Raw genomic sequence first — 12,580 nt, 5'->3', positions numbered from 1 at the left:
TTATCTTTACCTTATTATTCTTGTTTTATTCCGTATTTAGGATTTTGGATATATTTATGATTATGTGGAATATACGCTAACTTTTAATATGTCCAATTAATTATAAGAATAATACTGATTATGATCATTTTCAGCAAAATTACTCACACCCCCAATAAAGTGATAATCCTTATACTAGTCCCCTTTTAGAGACACTTCTGGATTTCCTTATACATATTTTTTTAAGTCTATGCGCCATAAGATGTGGGTATATCGAAGAACACGAAGAGTGCATGCTGGGATACGTGTGCGGGTACGTGGGTACGGCCATCATCACCATCATGTGCGTGCACCTTCCCGCCAATATCGTTCCCGGAGAACAGTATATAAACGTGTGAAAGTACGGACAATAATACCAGAGGCGCCCACCAAAAAAGTGGTGTTTTCCAGGCGGTATCATCACAGGTAAAGACGATGATGTAGTTGTGTGTTAGATATAATAATAATAATAATAAAGCCTTTATTTATCCAGGATTACATATTTAGTGATAACGCTAGTTTTCAATATGGTCCTGCATATAACATACATACAGACAGATATTAGTAAAATAAACACAGATTAAAAGAAGTAGAATACATATAAACTTAAGAAATAATTATGAATGTAAGATAAATAGGAACAAAATGAAGCTTAAAAAGTATGGTGATAATCACTAAGATAATTTCTCTTAAGAGGCTGTCTACGATAGAACCATGCAAATGGCTATTGATGGACATGTGTCGGAATTTCATGAAACTTGGTATATATCCTTTAGATAACATAACTTGAACGTAAAAATAATTATTTTCATTCCACTCGATCGGTAACCATGGAAACGAGAGACACTTGGTTTTCCCCCATTTCTATATGTAGATCTATTGAAAAAAATCAGACAATGTACTTTCTTCTTGGTTTATTGCAAAACCCATGTCTTGCAATTTAATGATACCCATTTCATGATATTGCAGAGACAAATAGGAATTAATAACACATAAGCAATCAAAATTTAATACACAGTGCAATAAAATATCAAAGTTTCAAAATGAAGGAAATGCTGAAATTTTACCTAATTTCACCTATTTGCACTGAAACAGGTATAGTTGCCCAAGAAACGCTTCAATAAACATCATATTTGATACATGTGTAGAACCTATCAATTTCTAATACATGTTAAAGGGAATTTGGTTGCAAATGAAATTTAGTGGCATATTGGGGGGGGGGGGTATGCAAGAAAAAAATGGGGGTGGGGTAATAATGTTGGTTTTGTAGAGTTAAAATCTTCAGATAACGTAATAATATCATTGCACATGTCATGCATGAGCATTATGAAGGGTGCAAATTATTGTTTGTAGTACTTTGACCCGATATTGGAGGGAGAGGGGTTATTTTGAAAACATCTTCCACCATTACCTTCCACCAATAGATAATACATTTATTGTAGCCATGTACAAGAATCGTGTATTCAAAGCGTTTTTACTTTCTATCAAATTCAGCAGGCAATTCCAACATATGATATATCTCTCATGTTCTAAATTCACTCTGCATATGTAGTTTTATTGTAAGTAAAGCCATAACGGATTGGAGAGGGGGTGATATTACACTGTAAGTCAGGTAATGTAAAAAAAAATCATGAACGTCACATACAAGATCATGAAAGACACATTCATTATAAACATACAGATTTAATCATTGCAATTCTTTTCTTCTTCTTCTTTTTTGTTGTTGTAACTTTCAACTGAAACTATTGGCTAAAATATCCCATAAAAAAACATTCAATTTTTCTGTACATTTATAACAAAAAAAAAAAATTAAAGCACAAGTGTGAGTTTTAGGAAATCTGACATCTAGAAAATCCTGAGAGATGTAAAATAACCTCCAAGCAGTGAATAAAAAATTAAAACAGTTTTCCTTAACCACTTATGAGTTCAGTCATAGATAATATATATTGGATATTATTCATATTATTGGTTACATTCAATTGCATCAATATCACTGATGACATTCTGGAGGTCTTTGTCATTTTCTGGACCTTCCCCATTTTTCACCATGCCCATACAAGGAAAGTAATTGTTTGGTTCCTTGGAAAGCAGGGGTATGGCTGTCTTACTTCAGAAACATCTGCAAAATAACAAAACAATTCTTATTATTGCATGAGTTTGCCTCTTGTCAGGACCCCGGAACCCCCCCCCCCCCCCTCTGGTCATATAGAAAACCCAGACATATTAGCATCACATGTGTTTTGAACGTTAAATAACCAGAAAAGTTATCATAATATTTAGAGGTTTTATGGCTACGTTTAACCATAAATTACAATTTCAGCAGCTCACTCTTTGGTATTAAAATCCTCCTTGCAATTTGTTCACTGTTTTTATTGCACAATAATATCCATCTCTTTTAATCATTAAATTTGAATTTAGAGACCGAGATAAAGATTTCATTTTATTGTGAGAATTTTCTTTCTCAAATGAGTATGCACTGATATACTCTTTGTGATCTAATAAAATTTTAAATTTGATAATTAATTGATTTATAGATGGTGTTTCTTTTTCTAGTGTTCTCATAAAAAACAATATCTCATGGGTCAAGTTGTCTAAACAAGGGGTGAGTTGTCTAACCAAGGGGTTAAGTTGCCTAAACATGGCTTGCCTGAAGCATAAAACTGAAAGTTACACAACATGTGAAACACTAATGGCAACAAAAAACTATAAACAAGGTCCAAAATTTTTCTTTGAAAAGAGGTCTTGTCACAAGGATTGTTAATATGAAATATGACAGCCTATCATTCACCCAGTTTTAAAATTTGGGTCAAATTCCAAATTTAAGGTCACAAGGTCAAAAACTTTAGCGCAAAAAGTAACTTGACTTGTAACCCATTGATATAAATGCAGGTGTATAAATTTTCAAATCAATAGTTGCAGACACATTGCCAAAAAAGTCATGAAAACTGTTAATGCACAGATGTATACACAGGCTGAGGCCTGAGGCCAGATAAAATAATGTGTGGTTCTGGTTACACTCCCTTGAATACTAGTAATATGGTAGGTAGGTAGGTATTTTATTTTATTTTTTTTTTTAATTTACTTTTTTAATGATAGATTTTAGATGGAAACACAATTTTCTTTTACTTTCACTTCTTTGCATTTACCATTTATATATATACCTATCAAAATTGGTAGGGATCACCCTAGTTTTGACAATTCTTATATATTTATTTCAAATAAAAAATAAATACAGGGGGAAAAAATCAGTGCAATTGCCAAAATTATGTTTTTTGAACATGAAAGTAGGAATGATATTTCAACTAGGATACTGTTTTCAAGCCCTTCCAAGTTTTTAAATCTATTCAAAATTTTCAAAAATAAGGAGGGTGATCGCTTAGTATATTCAAGCAACCTGAAATTTGCACTATTGTTTATGTAAGCACTCTTAAGTTCTACTTCTAAGTCACTTTCTGTCTAATGTTAGATGACTTGTAATAAGTGTTTACAGTTTAGCATTTTAGTGGTATCTATATATTGGCTGAAGGAAAACGAGTCAAAAACCTATATATATATATATATATATATATATATATATATATATATATATATATATATTGTGGTATATACTATACAATCTTGAAAAAAGGTGTGCATTATATTCGGCAAAATACGGTAACTGATTTTGGAAATGGTCAAAAAATGTTTAGGGTTGGGGGTAAAAACTAGGGACGGTCGGGTAACCGGAACCACACATATTCTTTAATTTGGCCTGTTCACTGTAGGGCTCTTGACTATAGGCAGGGTTTTAATTAAAACAAATATCTTATATACTCTTAAGTTTAATTTTTTTTATTTGTCTGCAGAGATATTTATACAATACTACATATACATATGGGGCTCACGGCGGGTGTGACCGGTCAACAGGGGATGCTTACTCCTCCTAGGCACCTGATCCCACCTCTGGTGTGTCCAGGGGTCCGTGTTTGCCCAACTATCTATTTTGTATTGCTTGTAAGAGTTATGAGATTGATCACTGTTCGTTATCTTCACCTTGCATATGGTATATGCTACATCTATAATGTGAACTTGTTGTCTTACATAAAACAAAATTTTATTTATCGAAATCACAGGAAAGTTTCAAAGTGATTAGAAGAATTTCACATTACCCAAACCTGCATTTATTATTAAGTGTGCAATAAACATGATACAATGTAAATAACAGAATCATTATTGATAATAAAATCTTACTTCTTTCTGATTTTCAATTCATTAATCACAGATCTCACAAATATCTCCATAGACTCATACATAAATATTTAATGACATTTGATTTTATTTAAAATTATCTTGATTCCAATATGCACTGCTAAATAAATTTTCTGTTTATAGAACCAAAAAAAACCTAGTAGTTAAACTACAGTTACATTAATATTAATGAACACCCCCTCCCTTCAATCATTTCTATTATCGTTTTCTTTAAAAGTTAATAAAATGTCTAAAAACTACAATATGAATTGCTCTTACATTCTCCAGAAAAATCCTGGACCTGAATTTTACTTTATTTGTTTGACTTAATTCAGTTTCCATCCATAATTAAAAACATGCCTTTCTAAAATTTTGCTAACACAGGGAAAAAATGGATACAGGCCGATAATTATTAACTAGACATTCATCCCCTGATTTAAAAAGTGGTATAACACGTGCCTTTTTTCAGTCATCTGCACAAGTACATGAAGATATAGAATAGTTGAACATATATGCAAGAATATCACATACACTGTTTGATGAAAGTTTTAGAAGTTTGACAGAGATACCATCCAAACCTGTTGCCTTTGATGCAGACATACATTTTATCTCATTTTCAATAAATTCAGCAGTTATACCTGGTATTGTATAAGAATTTTTAGGTATTTGTTCTTCAACTGTATGTAAAGTGTCATCAAAATGTTTTCCTAGCTCATGTCCAATGTTACAAAAGTAATTATTAAAACGTTCGGCAATATCCTTTGTATCTTTAAAAATGTTTCTCTTATTATTGCATCTCTAAAGAGACAAAAATATCAAATATATATTTATAATGTTTTGGTAATGGGTAAGGACACAAGATATTTATCTTATTATATTTGGATACCACCAGGAAATTGGGAAAACAAAATATAGTATGAAATTCCATTTGTTTGAAGTGATAGGAATGTACATGACATACATTGTACGATATAAAAACAGCATTGTCGTGACTTAATGAAGATATATGGTTCACAGTGGGTGTGGTCGGTCAACAGGGGATACATACCTATGGTGAAAAATATGTACCTAGGCACATTCTCTTCATTCTATAACTCCATATGATATATGAGATTGATTATTGCTCATTATCTTCATTTGTTCATTTCATAGCTCTTATATAGTACTTAAGCTAGAGCCGATCACGTTTAGATGTACAGGTGACTCTCGATAACTCGAAGTTCAAGGGACCTTGATAAAACCTCGAGAAATCGAGAGTGCAAGAGATCGAAATTCGGAAATTGAAGGTCCGCCAGTATGGTTAAGATTTTACAGTAACCGGAAATGTATACCAACAAGATCATATGATATGGTTTTGACATGATTTCCTTCATGTTCGTCAGGTACTTTGAAATCAAAATAATAAACCTTATTTTCCATTAATAAAAACATTTCAAAGTTTATGTATTTATTTGTTCTTTAATCATGCTTAGATAGGCATACAAAACAAAGTTCCGATGACGCTTTACTATCGCAAACTAAACAGAGCACAATGTTATGTCGCTTTACCCAAAGCAAAGATTCTAACGAATGAATAAAACGATGTTTTACAATAACTTTACACAAAGAACAACCTCGAGAAATTTAACAGTCTGTAGATCTCTAAATTATGTATAAAACTTACTCTCTCGTTGTCAAGTCAAAATAAATTTTAGATTTTATTTATAGTCGGATTATATATAATTTTAATCATCACGACACGAAACCCCAGTGCAAGGTGCAAACTGACCAATTAGCCAATTATATACTCGAGTTTGTCACCTCCACAAAGAAGCACGGGCGATGTTTCAACTATGTAAACACCTAATTACCCTTCAGGCATTCAACACAATCCAGGTAAGGTCCAAGCGGAAATTATTACACGCTTGGGTAACAGTGGGTATACGCTACCACCACTTCGAGAGATCGAGAGTGAAAAACAATGAAATGTGTTTTACGGGACCCAACTTCACTTCGAGAGATCGAAAACTTCGAGAGATCGAACGTTCGAGAGATCGATAGTGAATTTGCTTTGTTATATAGAGAGAAAAATCAGGACCATGATTTCACTTTGAGAGACCAAGAACTTTGAGAGATCGAAGTTCGAGTCATCGAGAGTCACCTGTACTAAGGTTCAGTTATTTAATCAATAAACTAATCGTAAATCTTATGTTTCACAGGGTGTACTTCAACAGATTCGTGCGACCTTACCCCGGAAGTGTGACTGCCCATCGGACGATCCACACACGTCACTTCCTTCCCCCTATCTATCTTCCTCCCATTCTGCCAAACGGGTGTGGGGGTCAGTGTGGCAGAAATGCAGTATGTTTAGGGGGCCATACTTGTGTCTGTAGACCCACATATCGGGGAAATCCCCTCACGGTATGCCACCCGGGTAAGTGAAGACATCATGTTATTCCAGGGTGTACCATTTTCTTAGTTTGAGAGAAAAACCTTCATTCTTGAGTTCCATATTTTTCGAGTTCAATATATGAAGTTGATAGAAGTTGTACAAGACAACCAAGGGTAGAGAGAGAGAGAGAGAGAGAGAGAGAGAGAGAGAGAGAGAGAGAGAGAGAGAGAGACGGACGGACGGACGGACGGACGGACAGATAGATAGATAGATAGATAGATAGATAGATAATGAGTATAAAAACACAATACAAATGCAGATTTAAGTATATTAGTCATAATCAAATTTGGTCTTATTCCTCCAAATCATAATATATCACCCCTGGTTTCTACTGGATCAATGTTTGCCCTACACTTAATTTTGTATGTTATAGGAATTAGTCCGTTAATCATTGTTCGTTATCTTCACATTTTCATTAGTTAAATGTCATATTTTTGTTAAACCAGATAAATCACAGAAGAGACATTATTTGTCGAAATGCGCATCAAAATTGGTACCGTATAGGTTTTACATAAAGCAATGTACATGTGCATGTATATTACTAAATTGGACATAATTTATCCTGTAAAATAACAGGCGGTGGCCCGTGCGGAAACAGATGTGGGATCCGTGCCCGCTGTCTGACAGGAACCGGAAAATGCACGTGTAATCCGGGGTACTATGGAAACCCACTGGTGGCGTGCTTCCCAGGTATATAAATAGCCAGAGTTTACGAGTAGTAGATGAGGTCTTATACATATATTAGACTTTCTATATCCTCGAAACTAAAGGCAAACTTATTTCATTAAACGAAAAATTCGTGCAACCGGTATTACTTAACGGTATGCTAGGAATCAGTGCTGCCGGCATTACGGTATGTTAATATTCTGGTTAACATCCCGGCCTGGTGATAAGTAAGCACATAAAAGCAGTTAAAAGGTTTGTCTGTGGCGCGAACAGATAATGATTTTCAATATGTATACAAGCTTTGCATTGGAAAAATTACCTATCAAATTGTATCCTCTTCCGATGAGGCCTTGGATCAAAACACCATATCTCTGTGTATTTACTCGGATCTGCATCAATTCACATATGAAAGAAGTTTCTCAGCATCTTACAATCCATTTCATAGGTTACATATGCCGGCGTGGATGCGGTAAAAACGCCTTTTGTGACAACCAACAGGGAATCTGCAAATGTAGGCGTGGATACATAGGGAACCCCCACTTTCAGTGCGTCTCGCGTGAGTATTGCCATTATTAAAGAAATGAATTTATTTATTTATTTTATACGATGTGGTTTATAAAAAGCGTGAACTGCCCCTAACCAATATATGTTGTTAAAAATCATTCCTTATAATTTACTTTCAACGCTAAAATATGCAAACATTTTTAATCTTATTTCGTAAACAGTAAATAAAAATTGCTTGCATCGCGCAAGGATACGCTTAGCAACATACCGACGAAATGTCGATCGTGGAGGAGCCATCTTGGTTATTGGCATATCGGAGCATGTATACTTTATTTATCAAATTTGAAAACGTATGGTGGAATTTGTAAGGAATTTTGATAGCAGAAGATATGCATGGGTTACATATATGTGAAGGCTGTGTAGGTCTGTTTGTTTCGCAGTGCAAGGTCAATTTTAAGTCGTTTCTATCACGGGCGCTTGTTTCATAGCCTATACTTTGTAAGCTACATGTATACGTCGCGTCATGCACCAGAGATGGGATCAGGTACCCAGGAGGAGTAAGCATCCCCTGTCAACCAGTCACACCTGTCGTGAGCCTCCTATCTTGATCAGGTAAACAGAGTAGAATGAGTGTCCCAGGAACGGCCTAACGATCGGTATGAAACAAGTCAGACAGCGTTTGATCCAACAATATTTTATCTAATTTACCCCGCTCAGAATTAAGAATTCAGAATAACTTCGAATATAACAAAACGGAGAAACATGACAGATTCGAACACTCTTTTTCTGTGAAAAATGTTCGATGAAGAGAACATCCAAAAAAATGAGTATTATTATATTGATTTGGTTTTAAGCTACATCTTGGACTACGAGAACTCGGGTAAGAAACATTTCCCTGTACAACAACAACAGTGACGTCAACCACTACTATCATAGTCACTAGAAATCTTATCTAAATGACGTGTATATCTTTTTTTCTTCTCACACTAGTGGTTGGATGCCGCGGCGGATGTGGACCAAATGCATTCTGCAACAGAGTTCGCCACGCATGCGTTTGTGTTAAAGGGACTGGACCCAATCCTGTAGCAGGATGCAAACCACGTGTGTATAATACTGATAAACGATTGGTTTGATTTATGTTACGGTCACATATCCTTCGGATTGAAATAAGGCTCCAATTCAAAGCATGATTTCGTTGACAGGCAAGATCCCGTGACATCCGAAAAGGTGCTTGAGCCTTGGCGGCTTTGCATATCGAGAACTTTAAAAACAAAGAGAAGATATCATAAAATGCCGTATGTATTTCGTATTAATTACCAAAAGCCCATGAACTGATCGTAGAAAATTTAACATAGCCCGCACTTGTCAAACAGATACCATCACATTTGAGTAGGGAACACCGGACGCTTTAAATAAATTTTGTTCCACACCAGTACTATTTCCAAGTACAGTGATCCCCCGTTATAACGCCAACATTTGTACTTCAGCAATTTTGGTGTTATAACGGGGATGACATTATATCGGGGGAGGGGGGTATGTGTACAGTTGTCATAAGAAATCAAGCAAATTTTATCTACTACATCGTGCTTTGAATGGCTGGATAATCCCAGCGTCCAGTGGTTGTAAATGACTCGTAATGGTAGGGGTATTTAATGATTTCCAATTTTTGTTTCATGCCCAACACGCTTAGACTTCCGTGTGTCCGCCATACTCATATTGCAAAAACAATACTGCATATTTGAACTCAGTATCTGCTCCAAACTTTGATGCCTTGAGGACTAATTGCTTAAGCCTGTTCACCGAAATTTTCCTGCCGTTGATTGGCGATGATTAGCGGGGGTGATTATAACGGTAATTGACCAGATCGTATCTCTAAATAGGTTGGCGGATGGCGGTATTCGGGGGATGACGTTATAACGGAGTTTTACATAGCGAGGACAACGGGACTTTGAACGTTTTTGGCGATATGCGGGGGTGGCATAACGGGGGGCAATATAGCGGGGTATCACTGTATGTCACGCGTCTTTTTACCACGTACATGTGTGTCAAGTGTGCAGAGGGCATCATACGGGCATTTTATGTATTCCATCGAGTTGCCATATTCAATCGGACGATGGCTGCAACGACACGGCGTTATAAAGATTATTCTACGGCAACATTGCCACTTATGTACACTGACACCTCGGGGATAGAGAAATCAACGGACGCTGAACGGATCTTTCCTTTCATACGGACGCTAAAATCTCTTACAATCTCGACCACAGACTTACGAAACATGAACAGGATATGTGACTGGGACAAAATCGTTGATTTTTCTTCGATTATCTACTTTATTTTTCAAGAAATAGATGTGCATTCAATTTTAACAATATTAATAGTTTTCAATGTCATCAAAGTAATGACGATTTAAGGTATAATAGAAGACATGCTTAATAGTTCCTTATTTTCAGGAAATGGCTGCAAAAGACGCTGTGTATCTAACGCTGTCTGTAATGAGAGGACCCTCAAATGTCTATGTCGTCGCGGTTTCCATGGCAATCCTTACAAGTCATGTGTTGCATGTAAGTAAATCGCACTCTCTCTCTCTCTCTCTCTCTCTCTCTCTCTCTCTCTCTCTCTCTCTCTCTCTCTCTCAATCATATACGTTTGCAAAGAAAGACTTTCAAGACACAAATAACCAAAAAATACTATACTGTGATTTCAAATTATATGGTGTCTATCAGTTTTCGGGTGTTTTTTTTCATACTTGAAATGGCGAACAACACATTGCTTTCATCTAAATGGGAAGAATGGAGCATAGCTGTTCACGCATGATCATATACTAGTTAAAACTGAGCACTTAATTGTCACCACGGTATAACACTATATATAGCTATTGACTGAGTTCGACTGATTGATTGAATATTGTTTAACGTCCCTCTCGAGAATCTTTCACTCATATGGAGACGTCATCATTGCCGGTGAAGGGCTGCACAATTAAGGCATATACTCGGCGCTTATCGCCATTGAACAGGTAAGAATATTTATCGTGTCACACCAGCTGTTACACGGGGTCTCGGTTTTTTGCGGTCTCATCTGATGAACCGCCCCATTTAGTCGCCTCTTACGACAAACAAGGGGTACTGAGGACCTATTATAACCCGGATCCCCACGGGGATACTGGGTTTGAGGACAACAGATCAAGGGCAAGAGTTTAAAAGATCGTCAACCGGTGTCTAGTCAACAGATGCATGATATTTAGGGGATATTGACAGATCGATTTTTCTGTATCACGCTTTTATATTATGCATACATTGTTTCGCTGGTGATGTGGAATCGTACACTGAGTAGAGTACCGCCTTTACTATGTACTACACAGGCAGGGGGAAAGATGTTCTATATTTACATGTATAGATATTAAACGCTTAGGGATATGTTTTCGAAATATAACAACCAAAAATAACAAACAGGTTGAAAAACTTGCAAAATAATATTAAAGTTTTGAAAATAAAAAATTGAAAGACGTATCACTTTAACTTTTTACATGATCATTCCATTCCTCATGATACATTAAAGACTGGAATTTTTGACATCACAGATAGTTGCCTTTTCAACAAAAATGGAAAACGGAAATACTCATATCAAGTGATCAGTCTTCCAAAACATTATTTGGTTAAACACCACCCTGAATCCACGCGCAAGTACTGTGAAGTTGAATTTAAATATATGCTGAACTTCCCCATTGCTAATTTCTTCGTGGTCTTCGTTGATCTGATCTTCCAACAGTCTATGGGCTCGAATTGTGCTCCTTTGTGAGCTGATCTGTTTTTATATTCTAATGAGAAATAATTTCTTCAAAAAATTTCTATGCGATGATTCTTGCGGAATGCCCGTCTTTTAAAGCACCCAATTTCTTTAAAAGGAATCCACAAATATACCAAAGAGAAGTCAGCATTTAAGAGGATGTAGTGTGTCTTCCTAATGCTCGTCCTTCTTTTTGACAAAATATTTCAAGCTTACTCATTTATTACTCTTGGACTTTTATTTACAAATACATTCGATCTAAGCCTTGTTTTTCTTCACATGTATGTTGTATATATAGGGTTATGATATAGGGCTCACGGCGGGTGTGACCGGTCGACGGGGGATGCTTACTCCTCCTAGGCACCTGATCCCACCTCTGGTTTGTCCAGGGGTCCGTGTTTGCCCAACTATCTACTTTGTATTGCTTATAGTAGTTATAAGATTGATTACTGTTCTTTATCTTCACCTTTCATGTATGTGGTATGTGTAACGTTTTCATACTTTATCAAAATGACTTCTATTTTCTTTTAGTACCATGTGAAGGGAGATGCGGGAAAAATGCAGCTTGTAAAAACGGTGCATGTGTGTGTTTAACTGGATGTGCCGGGGACCCGTATAACAGGTGTTTCTACATCCAAAATTACAAAGGATAATGAAGATACATGTAAAATTACTGTAAAATAAACTATTAAATTCTATGCAGTCCAACCCTTTTATAAGATTTTGTCAACTGATTGTGCGAGCCCGTAATACTTCCACTTAAAATACCAGGCTCGTTACGAAGAGGCAGTCACTACTTCTGTTAAAGGCTCATGGTTTGATGCACCGCTAGGATCGAACCCGACACCTCTTAGTTTGCAAAGTGAGTGCACTAACCACTTAGTTATCGCCACTGGCACATGGAATGTTTACCATCGACAGCACCTTCTGCACATAAGATTACCATTGTCC

The 12,580-nt window shown here is 36.0% G+C and overlaps 1 protein-coding gene across 1 annotated transcript; it reads left to right on the top strand.

Annotated features, from left to right (window-relative positions):
* The first annotated feature begins 241 nt into the window (after positions 1-241).
* Positions 242-12,282, top strand: LOC125663065 (tenascin-X-like). The gene is made up of 7 exons (XM_048895383.2): positions 242-444; positions 6,444-6,658; positions 7,253-7,366; positions 7,788-7,898; positions 8,837-8,947; positions 10,297-10,407; positions 12,161-12,282. Exons 1-7 carry the CDS (start codon positions 242-244, stop codon positions 12,280-12,282), a joined length of 987 nt encoding a protein of 328 aa, XP_048751340.1.
* The last annotated feature ends 298 nt before the right edge of the window (positions 12,283-12,580 follow it).

This window comes from Ostrea edulis, chromosome 8, assembly GCF_947568905.1.
Source record: "Ostrea edulis chromosome 8, xbOstEdul1.1, whole genome shotgun sequence".
Classification (NCBI taxonomy): domain Eukaryota; kingdom Metazoa; phylum Mollusca; class Bivalvia; order Ostreida; family Ostreidae; genus Ostrea; species Ostrea edulis.
Note: the sequence above shows the minus strand (reverse complement) of the source record. Positions and strands in the feature narration are given on the sequence as shown.